We start from the raw sequence: 16,464 nt of genomic DNA, 5'->3' as shown, positions 1-16,464 counted from the left end.
ATTAATAACATCTCATTATCGCCTCGTTCCGAATTTCAGCGCTTAGATGAAATATGTTCGCATCGGCAATTTATCATAATGAAGACAAACGACGTCAGAGGATGACCTTCAAAAAGTTTTTAGATTCAAGTTTTTAAGTTTCGGCGATTGTAATTGATGAGCTACGAAATTTTTAAGAATTTTTCAAAACCAATTATATAGTTGTCACTCGAATTTAAATCTTTAAGGTACTCCTGGCTTCTTAAATCCTTCAACCTTTTGGAAAGAACACCTTTTTGCGCATATATTTTAAGATAATGCTTTGTTAGTCGGAATTTTCCAATTGACTGAGATGAAAGGCAATCAGAGCCACAATGCCAAGATAAGGCGAACTCACAGAAGAGATGTAAAGTGTCTTATTTTCAGTTCAGTGACCAGTCGAGATGATTGACTTCATGCAAATTTTCTTGTTAAGCCCGATTGTCTGGTCAGAAAATTTGCATTTGGTTCTTGTTTGACCAGACAGGCTATCTACCGACTATCACAAAATTGAAAGCTCTACCTCTTTGAATGTCGAAAATTAATTAATTAGAGTAAAGCCAAATAGAATGCCGGCCAACAAATGAGAGACAGGTGGTTAATATTTAACAAAATCAGAGTAACAACAAATATACAAAACAAATGTTTTCCATCGAAAACATTTTTGATTGATTGGAATCTAATAAAAGAAATAAATACACTTTATACTCCGAAGATTGATCAATTGTTATGAGCAGAATCGAAGCAGATTTTGGGCTTCCCCCAAAAATGTCATCTTTAGTTTCCAAAATTTAATAAATTGCTCGCCTTACGTGCTTTATTTCTTCATCATGTCACAGGAAATTCCATAAATTTTCAAGCTGAAGCTGAGAATCGATCTGTAGAGTACATATCTCCTGCAGCATTATTAAATTTATGCACTAACCGATAGGAGTCAGCAGTGGAGGAAGTGGCGGCGGACACGCTTTGTGCTCTTAATGTGGTGGCAACAGTGCGTATACGCAATTTTGTATTTAATATTGAATGTCTTCTGATATTTTTCCATGTGTCTGCGCATCCCGAAATGAGTCAGGAAATGAGATTGTTGCCAATTTAATTTTATTTTCATACAACACTTTAACAATAATTTGAATTAATGGTATCATAATATAATTGGAATTTATTAATGGTGCTATCATATATGTGTTTTCCCTTGATCAGATCTAGTGTATAGTTAAAGTGGTTTAGTGTAGAGTTAGTTAGAAGAACCAAGTAAAGGAGAATAAATCCTTGTAAGCCTCGTGTTTCTTTCCATCTTCTTAAAACTTAAAATTTGGTTTATAACCTTGGGAAGCAAACAATTATTCTTTCCATATTTTATACAATTCTATTCATACTCACAGATATTTTTAAAATAAAATATTCATTCCATAGAAGCCGCTGCAGCCGCCGATTCTTGATTTGCCGCTGCAATTTCTTTCTCAATTGTCTGTTTCAGTTTCCTAATATCGGCATCCAAGTACAAAATACGCTCGTACTTGGATGTCAGCTTATTGATAATGCCGCTGAGGTGTCGCCTCAGGATCTCCTGCAGCTCCTCCTCGTTGGGTCCTGTCATTTGCCTTGGTCGCAGTTTATATTGCAATTCGTCCTCAGCCAGAGCCTCCGCCAGGCTGTCCTCAGCCTCTTCCTGTTCTTTTCTCAGACGGGATAGTTCGCCATCTATATCTGATCGTTCGGCATTCATCGCCTCAAACGTATTTATTTTATGGCCCAGTTCCGGACCAAGGATCACGCCAGGATTAATCAAACGCGTAAAGCTTTTCGATGCCTTGGACATTATGAAACAACAGTTTTTTAGAATGGAGATATATATATATATATTGGAGAATGAAATACTGAGGCCTACGTTCCTTGTATGTTTTCTAGTATAGAAATGAGGAACACAAAATTTCAGGATGACATATCAGAAAGCACGGCAAGCTTTTTTCTCAGAAGCTGAATGTTTCTCTGATTTTAATCAAATATTTAAAATTATAAAATTATAGTTTTCTTTCATTGAGGTCCTTTGTTTTTTATTAATTTACACCTTAGCCTTCTCACCTTTCTGGGTGATTCTTATGCAAATAGAATTTTGAGAAAATAATGAAGAACTGACCGCAAGTTAAATTGCCTTGGATTTGAATAATAAAAGGAGCCCAGGTCCTTCAACGGCTCATGTGTATATATATAGGAGTGGAAAATATTGGGGCGAAAAAATATATAACTCAGGGCGCGTGTCCTAATTAATAAGACCACCTCGACGCCATCATTGCCATTTGAGCCCTGTAGATTCTTTTTGTTTTTTTGTCTTATATTTTTTTTTTTTTATACGAATTTCCCAGCGGCATTTCGCGAAATGCAAAAACAACAATACACCGACACACACACACTGCAAATAATGTGAAGAATACAATGGAGGGAGTGTAGCCAAAAATGATGAAAAGAAACAAAGGAGAATAGAGATATCTCATTATGGACAAAAGCAGGCCAAACGAGCCCAAAATAAAATGAAAAAATTATGCAACCAAAGAAAAAGGAAGAAAAACAACCAAAAAAAAAGTCCAGCTGGCCTGTTTATATCCTTCCTTCACACACCCATCGGTTCATCAGTATCCTCCGACCATCCTTCGACCATTTTTCGGCCATTCCATCTGCCATCCAAATTTAGGAATTTGTTTACAGCACTCGAAATGGAGTTCCTCACTGCGAGTTAGTCCTTATTTCTTCCTTTTTTTCAGCTGTGTTCTTTTTTTTGTTGGTCTTATTGTTGATGTTGTCCAGCTGAAACACGCGTGCCAAAAATAATCAAAATATAATAAGCAGACTCTTCCAGGCGCTGGCAAATGAGGCATGTAATAATTTCTGCCCTGCCTCAAGAGCACTCTGTCCCTGATTTTCTAGTTACAAGATTTATGGCGGGTAGTTTGGCAGTCTGAGCTGGCTTACACGGTATATCCAGCTTGATGGTTGGTTGTCGTTATGAGTCCCGAAAGAACAGGTCTCTTTTTAAGAAATATGTTAAAGTTACAGTAAGAATAGGATTTTATTGTCAACTTTTTCACAATTATGAATGAAAATTTCTCTATTCCATCCCTTTTCGATTTTCCTGAAACTTCCTTATCTATAATATTCCTATACAACCTATTTCCATTTTATTTTATACCCTATAGGATATCCCTAAGCCGACTACAACCTTTGTCAAGCCTAAAATATCAAATTAAGCAATTTCCCGCCCAGTTATGAAAGTAACAATTTTACGAGTAGTTCACAAAACATTTCTATCTGCTCAGATTTTTTCATTTATTCGCTTGTTCATGCCTTTTGTAGCTTCCTTGGCTTTGCACACTTTTAGGTCATCATCATTCGGTAAGTAAGCTGGATTACTGAAGGATTTCGTTGGGGTTTTCCACGACATTTCTCTATTACTCGGCTCTCGACTTGACAATACAATGCGGAAAGCAACAGATCCAACAGTCGTCGGTATTTCGCTATCTGACCAAAGTTATGCAAATCGCTTGCTTCAGCCTTCAGTTTCCAAGCCACAAGGTGGTCAGCCAAATATGAACGGATGAAAACCACGAGCCCTGAAATAGGCAATTTGCTTATGGAAAAATAAAAGGAAGAAGGTGCCTTAATTTTCGCTTTATTCGGCAAATATATGCTTTACCGGGCGAGTGCTTTTTAATAAGTTAGTTGCCCAACATTCACGCTTCTATGTTTTTTAGCTCGGCCTTCGGTTGTGTGCGCTCGCATAATTAAAAATGTACACACGTGTGCTGACATGGAGACCACGTGTTGGCTCTAGGACCAGCTGAGGGATGAGGCTAAAGGGGTTTTTTTCCCAGTTAATATTTACCTGAAGCTCAGCAGCCCTAGCAGCTCTGGAGGTCTGAAGAGAAAGCTAAAACCTTCACATCATCATTATTATACGTGGCGTATACTTAATATGGCAAAAACGGTACCTGAACCTAAACAAAGCGAAATGAAGCAGTTGTATTGTCCAAGCTGAACTACAGAGATTAAATGTTAAGAGAAATGAAGTTCTAGACAATTTAGGAATTGGCTTTTAACTTTAAATTTTTCATTTTCAACGCCTTATCTGAGCAACTATTTTTCCTTGTCGTTTTATGTAAATATTCCTTGTCATTTCTCCTCAAAATACTTTTGGAAAAAGTCTTTTGTCGGATAGAAAGTTTCTATTAGAAACAACAATATTGTAGTAGGAAAAGATATAATAACCAAAATAAAAATGTTCGAAAAATTCCTTATATTTTTTATCAAAAATTTTCTTAAGAAAAAATAAATATTTAATTTAATTATGAGACTAGGGTTTAATATTAATTTTTGATATATCAATCTTGTTTTTGGATTCATTTGTGGGTGGTTTTGTTCCTTGAATTGTACCTTTAATTCCACCAATTAGCCCCCATATTTTATCCTTTATTGCTTGGATGTGCGGAGCTGATTCGATGTGTATTATTGAACCGATCATCAAGAGCAGAAGCAATCCCAAACTCGAAGTAAAATGCATCTTAGTTTTAAAAAAGTTTAAAAATCGGAAAAACCAGTTGCTTTTATACTATTTCCCTTAAAGAAACCGTAACATTTAAATTTATATGGTTTTATTAATTATTATTAGGTGTATAATAAACCGTAAAAAAACGAATCATTTTCAAAAGGTTATAGAATATATTTCAAATCTTTCAATTGGACAAATTTGTATTTAATGTATTTTTAATCTTGAAAATAACTGGTGTGTCAAAATTCCGTGTTCCAAATTCCGAATATAAATATGATATTTCCTGAGGATCTTGAAGGTTTGTGTATGTCAGTGACTAAATGATTAATAAGAAATATAACGTTTTAATTTCTTAGTTAGAATCTTCCAAGAGGCTTCCTAAAATGCCCTGTGGACTGGGTTCTGTTGTACTAGGCCCATCATTTTCACGTTGTTTTGGTCCATGACCAATTAATTCCAAAATCCTATCCTTTATACAGCGGAAGCAAGGAGCTGATTCGATTGGTACCATTGTACCAATTACCAATAGAACAAGTAATCCTAAGCTCAAGCTTAGATGCATCTTAGCGTAAAATGAGCTACAAAATAAAGAGAAGTCAGATTATTTTATACTTTTCCCATTCAAGAACCCGTAACATTACAATTTTTATGGGTTTCTTGTAATTATGTGTATAATAAAGTGTTAGAAGCGAAATATTCCGGAAAGGGTTAAATATATATTTATAATCACATGAAAATGAGACATGAGTCTTCCTAAATGGCCCCTGGTTTCCCACAATTTTGAGTTTTTTGTTTTCCATAATTAATTATTTTCAACCATTTTTTTCTTTATATGGGTGGGGATGGGTATCACTGTACTGATCATTAAGAGCAGAAGCAGTCACAAGCTCCAAGTAAGTTTCATACTAGTTTTAAATAAGCTTTAAATAAAAGACCAAAATGTTTATTTTATAATATTCCCCTTAAAAAATTCAGAACATTAAAATTTTTATAGACTTTATAATTGTTCAGCTCTTGAAAATACCTAATTTGAAATAGTCAGCCAATTCATGGAAATTTTAATTTATTTAAAGGATATATAAGAAGATGTATAATTGTTGTGGCTTATGAAATATAATAATTAAAAAGAAGCTTCTCTACTTAATAGAATACTACCCTAAAAATATAATTTCTTTAAATATCAAAGAAAAATATCACTATATGTTTAATTTGCCAGAATTTATTTAATCATTTTCAGGATGCTTTCTAGGATTGTAAAATAAAAATAAATAAATCACACACGCGCCAATTTTTACCAAATTTTTTGGCAAATACATGTGTAAGTGGGTCAGTCCCTAAATTCCGCAATATGATACATTCACTCGCCCACAGGATCCAGAGAGTTCGTGTGTGACCCTTGTCAGTGCCAATGAAAATAAAAATAAAAAAACAATATCAATTTTGGCATAAACGAATCGAATTTCTTGCATTGACATCAAACAAATTTTTTTGTTAGCCTTGTGGCGTTGCTAAAAAAATGTTTTTGCATGGGTTCCAATTAACTAGGAAACCAAACTACCAATACCCATGTGTTTTTGAAGTTTTTATGAGATTTTTTCGTTATAAATAAAAATCCATGCCAGGCCACGCCACTAATTACTTGCACGAACCTATGGCATTAATTAATTTTCATTTAAGTTAGACGCCTGGAAAAGTGAAGCCTGTTGATATACCGATTGAAAATTTATTTCAGCTGTCATTCGGCGGTTAATGGCGAAAACCTGATTAACATCGGTTAATTGACAGTTTGGAAATTGGTCAACGATTGGGTTTTAATTAAATTTGTTGACACCATTTAATGAACTTTTTATAACACAGAAATATTTCAGAACTTTGGAGATAACCCTTTAAGGGGTTATATACCTTCTTTGTCGAAGAAAAAGAGCAAAGTTCGGATTTTTTTTTAGGTATGTAGCAATTATTTAATTACACGGATGTTTTAATTTTTTGATAGTACACTTTATTAACAATGTTTGTGCAAAATTTGGTGGAAAAATATTAAATAGTTTTTAAGGGGTGGCTGTTTCCCTTAGAGGCCTTTTTTTTTTTAGAGCCTTGCGGTGACAGTTCCCCAGGTCAAACAGGTCAACTTAAACCATAAAAGTAAAAATATTTCATTAGTTTAGAGTAATCTCTTGTGCTTGAACGATCGATTTTAAAATTTTTTGTTTTTGTTTGGATATGGCAGCGTTTTATGCTAAAAATGAACGTTTTGGTCTCTAGAAATTTCACTAAAAAATTTATTTCGCCGAAAAAAAAGTTTGCGCGTGAAAAGTCGATCGTTCAAGCACAAGAGAATTTCATTACGAACATTTTAAAAAAAATTTGAAGTAAATCGGTTCAGTAGTTTTCCGCCAATCCATGTCACCGCAAAGTCATTTTTCAAGAAACACCATTTCGAGATATTCGCGTTTAAAGTTTCAAGTTCAGTGCAAGGCCGCGACAAGGCGCGCGTTTAGGAGCGCTGTAACTTTTTTTCTACTGCTCCAATCTCTATGAAAATTTGGGAGAATGTTCTCAAGGAGTTGTTCTTCAAGATAAACCACTAAAAAAATTTTCGTTTTTTTGAAAATAAAAAAGGTATATAACCCCTTAATGCCTTTAGTTACTTACCTTTCGGATGTGGCGCGCATATGGCTTCTTTGTTGGCAATTAAATATTTTTGGCGCGGCTTAATTAAATGCAGGGCTTATGGCGGTTTAAGAGAGCCGTAGAAATGTTTTTGGCAGCTGTCAACTAGGCCACTAAAAGCGACCATAGACTTTTCATTATTGGTCGCCGGGGGATAGGAGGCTGTGATGCTGACACGGTGATGCTGTGGATGCTGCGAGGGCGAGAAACCTTGAAAGTGTTGAGTGTGCCACGCCCATTTTCGCCACCATATGCATAATCCAGGACTGTGTCTGTGGGCGTAATGGGCGTGACCGGTCAGCACTTACCATAGCGTTAGTCGCCAGCGACAAGCCTCCAGCCTCATGCCACCGTTGATTGCGCGTGACAAATTCCGAGTCAGCATTTTGGCATTTTACGCACTCGCACCAAAAACTAACTAAAGTTTTTGAACGTGCGAGCTTAGCCACATCAATTTGGCTCAAACACTGGGCCATCTCGCCAAAGCCCCAGAGCCGCCCTCGTTCGCTATTTTCCAGCAAAGCAAACTCAATTAGCGTTGGGACAAGCTTTTAGCCAAACTAAGTTATTATTGTTATTGACGATGTTGTTGCCACTCTCATTGCGGCATATAATTCCAATGTTTTTCGGCAAATCCAACCAAATACTCTCCAATTAGATTGAATAACATGTAACATTTCACACAGACTATTTACGCTCAAATATTAATTATTTAAACTATTCCGTTTATTGACATTTTTCGTTATTTTTTTGACTTTTATTGACGGGGTTTTGTGGACACTGTATTGACATGTGAATGAGACATGTGTTTGGCATATTAATTTGATGAATTGCATATGTTATGTTTTTTTATGAAATTAAAATAATGAATAAATGTTAATGCCCTTAGTTTTTTTTTTTTTTAAGTATTTTTTTGAAACAGAAGTCGCAACAAGTTATACAATTATAATACTGTAATAATGCAGTAATAGTTAATTAACAAAAATTGTTAGTATAACTTAATTCATTACGCTTTTTTGTAGAAAATATAATTAAAATAAAACCCTCAACAATAAAATCAGAAATCCTGTAATATCCATAATATACATATAAAAGAAACTGCCCTATAGCATCAAGGGTGTAGGAGTTGCAGGTCCTGCTGAAGCAAACTTTACTTTTTTTATTTCCGTAAAATATTGCATAAATCGATTCTCATGCCATTTTGGGCGACGTTATTCGCAAGTTACCTCCAAGACATAAAGCAGAAAACGTGCCTTAAAGTATTCCAGGCATTTTAATTAAAACTCGTTTTTGCCTCTACCCTTCCCGAATAACAAGAACACCAAAAAATGGCTCCTGCCGTTATTGCAGCTTTTGCTTTACCTCAACTTAATGGCAGCTGCTGTCGTGCTTGATTACCCAAGTGCCACGCCTCCTTTTAGGTGCCGCCCGTCTTCGTCCTTGCCTGGAATCCCTCTGGCCCAAGCAGTACTCGAAAACTTTTACGCTTGTCATGTGCAACATGTCCAACTATGCCGTACTCGTCCGTCTCCTTCTGTTTTTCAGGCTGCTCTTCACTTTCTCCTTGGTCCTGGCATCATGGTTCGTTCTCCTGGCCCGGCTTCGTCCTGCGAAGTTGGCCTACAGCCCAAAGGCAACAAATCCAGCACATTGCACACGAATGTAGCTGCCGAGCGGAAATGAAAAATCAAATAGAACAACTCATAATAGCATAGGTCTCTTTTTAGCCAAGAAACAGGGATGCACAATACTTCCAAAAAATAATAAATTAATTAATAAATTCGTTCCGTTTTTTTTTCAGTTTGCAAATATTTTGAATTACTTATTATAATAAAAAGCTTGAAGGAATGAGTATTTAAGACTAACTCTAGATAAGTATTATTTTCCGTGATTTATTTTCAAGATTTCTTCCTAATATCCTTGAAAGCTTTTCCATCCCTGAGAGGAAGAAGAGCATTACAAGAGCAAAAAAATAACACCCGGTTGTGGCAATTTTCTTGAAACATTTTTTTGAATGCCTTAAGCCTTCCCTGTGTGTTGCCTCAGCACCGTCCACTTGGCAGAGTCGGAATTGTCTGTTATGTGGCACTCAATTACACTCTCGTTGTCACTAAAACATCTTCCTGGGAACAGAGATGCCGAGGTGCTGGGCTTTGCATATGCCATATAAAGCATATACCTTAAACCGTATATGTGTGATTGTGTACCGACTATGACACTTGATGTGGAGAGAGATCCTTTAAGGAGAGAACCGAAGGATGGCATGTGCAAGTGCACGAGTGTGTACGGAGCTTGACATCCAATAAAGATTACCAACGATTGTTAAACACAAATTGCGCTCAATGATGATGAGTTATCTGAGGACTTAGGGCTCGGGGAAAGAGTCCTTCAGACTTTCTTTTTCCTCTTTCCATTTTTTTCTTTTTTTTTTTTTGCGCTCTATCTCTTTCTCCGGCAAATCAGCTTTTCCAACTTGACATCCTCGGAAGCCATAAGGTACGAAATGCTTCAGCGTCCCTGCCATCCTGCACAAAACTTTTCAGGCCACCTTTTGACGAAGTTGTCAAATGAATTCCAAGCTACCCCCTCTACAAAAAAAATGGTGCGTGTGTGGGTGGTGTATTATCAGAAAATGAAATTTAAAACGTTTTTGTCTGTTTGCCACCGAGCATGCATGAAGTTTATTGTGCTTTTTGTACACGGAAGACACATGGGGTATGATGTATTCGTGTCAGGGCATGTAATTCATCTCGTGTCTCAAATGAATGAGCCGAACACATTTATTCAGTATTCAGTATTCTGTATTCAGTCTTTGAACATTTTTATAGCATACTTTGTGGCGCTTGAGCCAGACAGAGTTACAAATTTTCAAATCATAATGTTTGCACACTACCCTCAGTTGCTCTTTAAAAAAAAAAATAAATAAATCAAATATTTCGATTCTCCCCCTTTTGGGCTTCAATGCTGGTGTATCTATGACAAAATCTGGAATTCTCATTTCAACAATTGAATGAATCCAGGATACTGAGGATACATCTCTTGTTCTCGTGTGTTCATTAGATATGGCCATATGCAAATTTATTTTCTCATTTCGGTCTCGATTTGTGTCTTTCATTGTTCATTGTACTTCATCTGCACTTTCACAGAGTTTGGTTTTAGCCAACAATACAAGATATCTTCATTGTTTTGGTACTTTTTTTCCAGACTGTCCAAGTGAGTGAGTTCCAAATAGGTTTCACAAGAAAATATGTATTTTCCTTAAAAAGTAAAGAAAAAAACCAATAAGGAAATTCAAGTGCAATGACATACAGATCTGAAGGAAATAAATATTGTTCATCTTTTTTGAAGATTTCAAAATTCCTAGAATAGATAGCTTTTTAACAAGATATTTTGTGTATTCAAGCCTTTTAATGACTTATCCAAAAAGGTATAAATAGTTGGTTATTTGTCTGTCAGTAAAGTGAAACCTTCCCCTAGTAAAATGCAACTTCTGAGTTCAACAAATTTGAATTTCATTAAAGCCCTTTTAACCAAAAAGCGTCAAAATGTGTTGAAATTTTATACACAAAGCTACTATTGTTATGAGGCAACATGAAGCCTTCTTTTATGTTTGTTAGTTTTGCAACGCCTTTGGGGCAAGTATTGTTGGTGGCCATTACATTAATTAAATTACATTCAGCAGGGGGTCACAGCCCCGTCGTCAAACGTAAAAACCAATACGCTTAATGCATCTGTCATCGCAGGAGTCACAAAAAAATTTGTGTGTGTGCGTAAAAATTTCAAAAGCAAAATCACGTACTTAAAGGCAATAAGCATTTTTATATCTCTCCCACACGTAGTCAGTCGTCTCTGAAAAAAAATCATACATATATATTTTTTGTACAAAAAAATTCAACACCCAAAAAATTCCACTCAGACGCAGAAACACATTTCTATTAAAAGGCAAATTTCAACAGATTAACACACAGAGGGCGACGAAAACCAGCGCGTGTCACTTGCCGTGTTACAATTTAAAACTTTTATAGAGATTTGGTCTGCAAATCAAACAGGAAACAAAAAAATAACCAAAAAAAAAGAGAAAGTCTGAAAAAATTCCATCGATGGTCGGTGAACAAGTTTAAGAACACGTTAAACTTTTTACGACTTCCGTAGATGAGGATTTTGTTTCCCCAAAATGGATGGCAAAGTTTTCATTTTTTCCCTTCAATTTTTTTTGGGAGATAAAGGAAAGGTAATGCAGTCAGGAATCGAGGTATAATAAAATCTAAGGCAACAGCTGCTCCTAATTAACTTGGCCATTTGGAAACCAAGGCCGGTCTGTATTAGTTTAAAAACTCGTAAAATTTTTTTGTGTTGGCTGATTGAAAAGGCCGACCCCAGCCGATTTTTAAATCGCTACGAAAAACACTTCATTGCATATTTATGGTCTATAGGCGTTGGTGCCCCACTGCCCCACCCTTGGTAACCTTGGGTTTTTCCGCTTTTTAAATATTTAAATTCGGGCATAGCATGTGGGAAAGCAAACATAAGACGAGCGCACATCTGGCATAAATAAATAGATTGTCCTTTTTTGCCGAAAAGTCGAAAAGGTGAATGCCAGCAGCCGCCAGACAAAAGGAATGCTCTCGAGCGGCAAAAATCCTTGGAAATTGAGCGTGAATTAAGCCTCTGGCCCTCCACTATCTGGCATAATTTAAGTTTCCACTGGAAATGCAATTAAATTCTCTGGCTGTTTGGCGCAAAATTTGCGGGTCTACCCGTTTGCAGTCAGACTTTCCAGATCGTGGCTCCTGTGTGGTGGTGGTGGTTGAGTGTGCTCTTGTAGCACTTTTATTTAACTAGACTAAGCGGCTTTCGCCTAGACAAACTTTGCCGCACCGAAATCGGCTTGACTTTTGGCCAAGTCTTTATTGCCAGCTCTTGTCTTAAATATGTAAGCATATATACACACTCATATGTGTATCCCAATATTTTAGAGACTATTCCAAGGCTATTTTCTAGTTAAATTAAGAAAAAGTTTAAGGTTAGAACCTTCCTTTTTTTTAAATTTAAAAAATCTATTATAACTTGTATTTACCAACAAAAGTTACTTTTACAATGGTCTACTTTTTTCTGTGGAAACCAAAACCATTTTCGTTTCGCTTATGACTGATTTATTTTGTATGGCTATGTGGTAGTATGGAAATGGCTCAAAGTAGTCCTTCGTCCTGGAAGCGAGTCCTGAATATATGAAAAGCTCAGTTTTGTGTGCCAGCCGACAAGCCGACAATCAAAAGCCGGCCACAAAGACTGGCCACATTATGTGCTCATGGCTCATGGTGGGCCTATGCATATGCCTCGCCGTACAAAAGTTGACTCGAACAAAGGAAGCCCAACTGCGTCAGATCTTTTGTACGGTTTCCCGTGTAATTTATTTGACAGTTTGACAATTTGCAAAAAAAAAAAACCGAAATACAAAAAATAAGCGCTAAACAGGGAAAGCGCGTGAAAGTGGCCGCGGGCCACAAAAGACTACAGAGGCGTCGCATCGCAACGGTGGTCGGGAAAAGCTGGGGAAAAGCGGGAAAAACAGTGGCGAACGGGACTCAGTCTCACCTCGGACCACTGCAAGGCGCTAATGTTGAATTAAACGAGCGCTGACAGGGGCATAAACAAAGGCCGCCGGCCCCCAAACGCCTGCCATAAGGTCGACAGGCGGCTCCCAACAAGACCAGGATTTATATGCCTTTTGAATACATATATGTATGTATGCACATATGGTAATACAGCTATGGTCAAGATGTTATAATAAATTTAGTTTTTTAAGATGGAAGATATGAAAAAGGTTATTAAAAACTCATCGTTTTTTCAGGAAAATCACTCATACGACATGTTGGCATGTAGGAGGAGTGTGGCAGGATAATTTTCATAACTTTACAAACGTAATATCTTCACAATCCTATACCATGACTATGCCAAATATCTTTTACAATTACTGCTAATATTTTAACTATGACTGTATGATATGTGTGTGCTTGTACTTGCATATTTATGATAAATTGTCGCTGTATGAAAACGTGTCGCTGACATTTTGGCGCCTCAAAAAAAAAATATGCGAAAAAATTGGACACAAAACGCAGCCAAGCTACAAAGAATGAAAGAAAATAAACAGGAAAATTTTGCACAAGTCAAAGTCAGCATGAATGTTTATATAAAATTTTAATAACCCAGCAAACTGGCATTATTATTGAATTGCCAAATATCGAAACGGAATGACTTTGTAATGCGAAAATGCGACAAAAACGAGAAAAATGAGAATTTTTATGAAGCTGAAAAGCCATTTAATGTCACGCCAAAAAAAAAATAATCCAGCTCTCTTTGGAGTTGATTGGAAAATACTTAAAAAAAATTCTCTAAAAAAATAAAAATAAAGCATAATAGGAATAGGTCGTGGGGACGCAGAGCCGTAAGCTTTATTGTCTTTGGCGATGCCATTTGCACACGCTCTCTCAAATCTCTGGTCGCATTCAACCTGTTTGGTTTTCTTTCGCTATCCGGCCGTACACTAATACGGCGTACTGCTTACGCTATACGGTGAACGGTGTATACGGCAGTCGTGCCTGCTTTCCAGGACTCTGCGGCTGGTGAAATGTAGTCGTAAAAGCGCTTTTACGTAATGCGACGATGTCGCTCAGACCGAGATGATAATGGTCCCCCAGGAATTGTCACTGGTACGTGTGTGCACGGCCTTGAAGTGAAATTTACAATTCTCAAAGTTTAAGTTAAAATCTGAGGGATTATGCAAGTAGCTGGCACAACCCAAGCCTCAAAAAAAACACCCCAAGCCTCTAAAGAAACTCTTTTTTATTCTTTTCTTTACAAATTTTCGATTTTTTGTGAGCTTTTTTCATTTTAAATTTATTTTGAACCAAATTGGTTAAGATTAGTGGGGAATCGGAAATAAGTTTGAAGAGTATGAAGGGTATATGCATTATGAAAGGGTATAGTTAAATGTAACACATGACTATAATGGTTATTAAAGCCTTCCTATAAAATTAATCAACTTTTTTGTTGATTGTACTTTACACATTGAATGGACTGACCATTAAGAAGTTAAGTAGTAGCAATATATTTAAAAAAAAAGAAAATCAATTTCAGACAAAAGCCATTGTTAATTGCCATTGAAAGCCTTCAGGACTCTAGGGGCTTGAGCTAAAAGTCTACAAAGCAAATATATTTCCTCAGGTGTTTGCCAAGCCCCGTGCGAGTTCTCGATTCCTTTCGGCCTGTTTGCTCAGGTTGGTCAAATTAATTATACACATCTATTTGGTTAAGTTCCCTTAACTGACGAATGCTCTATTTGAGCATAGTCTTATTTAAGAATGGAGCTATTCAGGGCTCCGGATCGAGTTCTATCTTCCGGGTTGGGTAAATAAACTTAAATGCTATGACTTTTGTTTGGCCAAAAGTGAGGATTTAAGGGGGCAGAGTAGAGGGTAAATGTCTGTGGGGCTTGAATATGGTAGCAGATGCATACAAATACGTATATGTACATATAATCGTGTGTATTTTACTTATGCAAATGCCCCATGCTCACGTCGCAGTGTTCACTTTACTACACTCGACTTTACTCACATGCCACACGGATACACCTGCATTTTGTTGCACCGTTTTAATTAAAGAAGTTCTGTTATTTGTTGTTGTACTTTTGTTGCTTTAGCTGCTTCTGCCACTACAGTCACTGCTTTTTTCATGCTTAATGCCACACGGTGTTCCGGAATATTTCTCGTTGAGTGAGCGTTTTGTATCTTCTTTATACAAACATACATAATCCCATATCCAAACCCCTGCGGTTACTCCCTCGATTATATATGAAGCATAGTTTTAGTTTTTTATTTTGTTTGGAGTTAGTGTGGCTTTTAAATTTCATACAATTATTGCAATTACGATTAAAAATCATTAAAGACAGTAAGTTGTAACATATTATTGTTTAAGATTTATGATAAAAATTAGGAGAGATTTTCTTATTCAACCCAAACTTTATTGAACCAGGTTCGTAGGCAGAAGATACTAAAGGGACCTAAATTTTCAAGGGATCGCATCACAAAAAATGAACAAAACATCAAAAAAATATTTTTTCTCAGGATTTTGATGAAGAATAGTGGTGAATCAAAGTAGAAATCGTTTAAGGTACTCCGCTTGAGAATCGGATCAGGATTGGAGAAGATAGAGCCATCCGCGTGGACCCTATAGGGGAGAACCCCATTTTCAGGGATCCCATCACGAAAAATGGACAAAAAATCTAAAAAATATTTTGTCTCAGGATTTTGATGCAGAATGGTGCAGAATCGATCCAGCAATCGTTTAAGGTGCTCCGCTTGAGAATCGGATCAGGATTGGAGAAGATATAGCCATCCGCGTAGACCCTATAGGGGAGAACCCCATTTTCAGGGATCCCATCACGAAAAATGGACAAAAAATCTAAAAAATATTTTGTCTCAAGTTTTTGATGTAGAATGGTGCAGAATCGATCCAGAAATTGTTTAAGGTACTCTGCTTGAGAATCGGATCAGGATTGGAGAAGATGTAGCCATCCGCGTAGACCCTATAGGGGAGAACCCCATTTTCAGGGATCCCATCACGAAAAATGGACAAAAAATCTAAAAAATATTTTGTCTCAAGTTTTTGATGTAGAATGGTGCAGAATCGATCCAGAAATTGTTTAAGGAACTCTGCTTGAGAATCGGATCAGGATTGGAGAAGATAGAGCCATCCCTCTGGACCCTATAAGGGGTAAATAAGCTTTTAAGTAAGTTTCCTTATTATAATCCGAATAATTCAATTTATTAACCTTTATTTTATAAAACCTTATAAATTCCTTCTTCAGTAGGAACAACCTCCATTTTTACTACGGATTTACTGAAAATATGTCGGCTTTTCTTTTTTCCTCGGTTACACCCTTTTACTGTCGGATTCAGATAATCCGGCGACTGGGTCTCCTTTGTTTATTTATCATTCCGTCAATTACTTTTAACGTTCGGCATCTCAACTGCTTTCCAATTAAGAGTAACGCAGTGCTGGCAAAACAGAAAATAAAAATAATATAAAAATAATGGAAAGAATTTTTCTTTTGGGGGGGGGGCTGGTCAACACACTCGAGTACCGGGAGGGCTCCAATGCCCACATGTCGTTGGCATCGCCAGGGACACTCCAGGACCGCTTATGCAAATGGATTTTAAGCCAAGAGCGAAGGTCAC

At 36.7% G+C, this 16,464-nt stretch overlaps 1 protein-coding gene and 2 long non-coding RNA genes across 3 annotated transcripts; 2 read left to right on the top strand and 1 right to left on the bottom strand.

Moving 5' to 3' along the window:
• Positions 1-1,098: 1,098 nt before the first annotated feature.
• On the bottom strand, positions 1,099-1,941 carry LOC108126747 (uncharacterized). The gene is made up of 2 exons (XM_017243431.3): positions 1,399-1,941; positions 1,099-1,342 (listed from the first exon to the last, which is right to left on the bottom strand). Exon 1 carries the CDS (start codon positions 1,835-1,837, stop codon positions 1,421-1,423), a length of 417 nt encoding a protein of 138 aa, XP_017098920.2. The 5' UTR covers positions 1,838-1,941; the 3' UTR covers positions 1,099-1,342; positions 1,399-1,420.
• A 1,346-nt stretch (positions 1,942-3,287) lies between these two features.
• LOC138925835 (uncharacterized) lies at positions 3,288-4,553 on the top strand. Its single transcript, XR_011442070.1, has 2 exons — positions 3,288-3,405; positions 3,564-4,553. It is a non-coding gene; the product is annotated as an uncharacterized lncRNA (long non-coding RNA).
• Positions 4,554-4,726: 173 nt separating this feature from the next.
• LOC138925834 (uncharacterized) lies at positions 4,727-5,883 on the top strand. Its single transcript, XR_011442069.1, has 3 exons — positions 4,727-4,856; positions 4,915-5,451; positions 5,796-5,883. It is a non-coding gene; the product is annotated as an uncharacterized lncRNA (long non-coding RNA).
• The last annotated feature ends 10,581 nt before the right edge of the window (positions 5,884-16,464 follow it).

Source organism: Drosophila bipectinata, chromosome 2L, assembly GCF_030179905.1.
Source record: "Drosophila bipectinata strain 14024-0381.07 chromosome 2L, DbipHiC1v2, whole genome shotgun sequence".
Lineage (NCBI taxonomy): Eukaryota > Metazoa > Arthropoda > Insecta > Diptera > Drosophilidae > Drosophila > Drosophila bipectinata.
The sequence above is the reverse complement of the archived record's forward strand: the minus strand, read 5'-3'. Positions and strand labels throughout refer to the sequence as shown.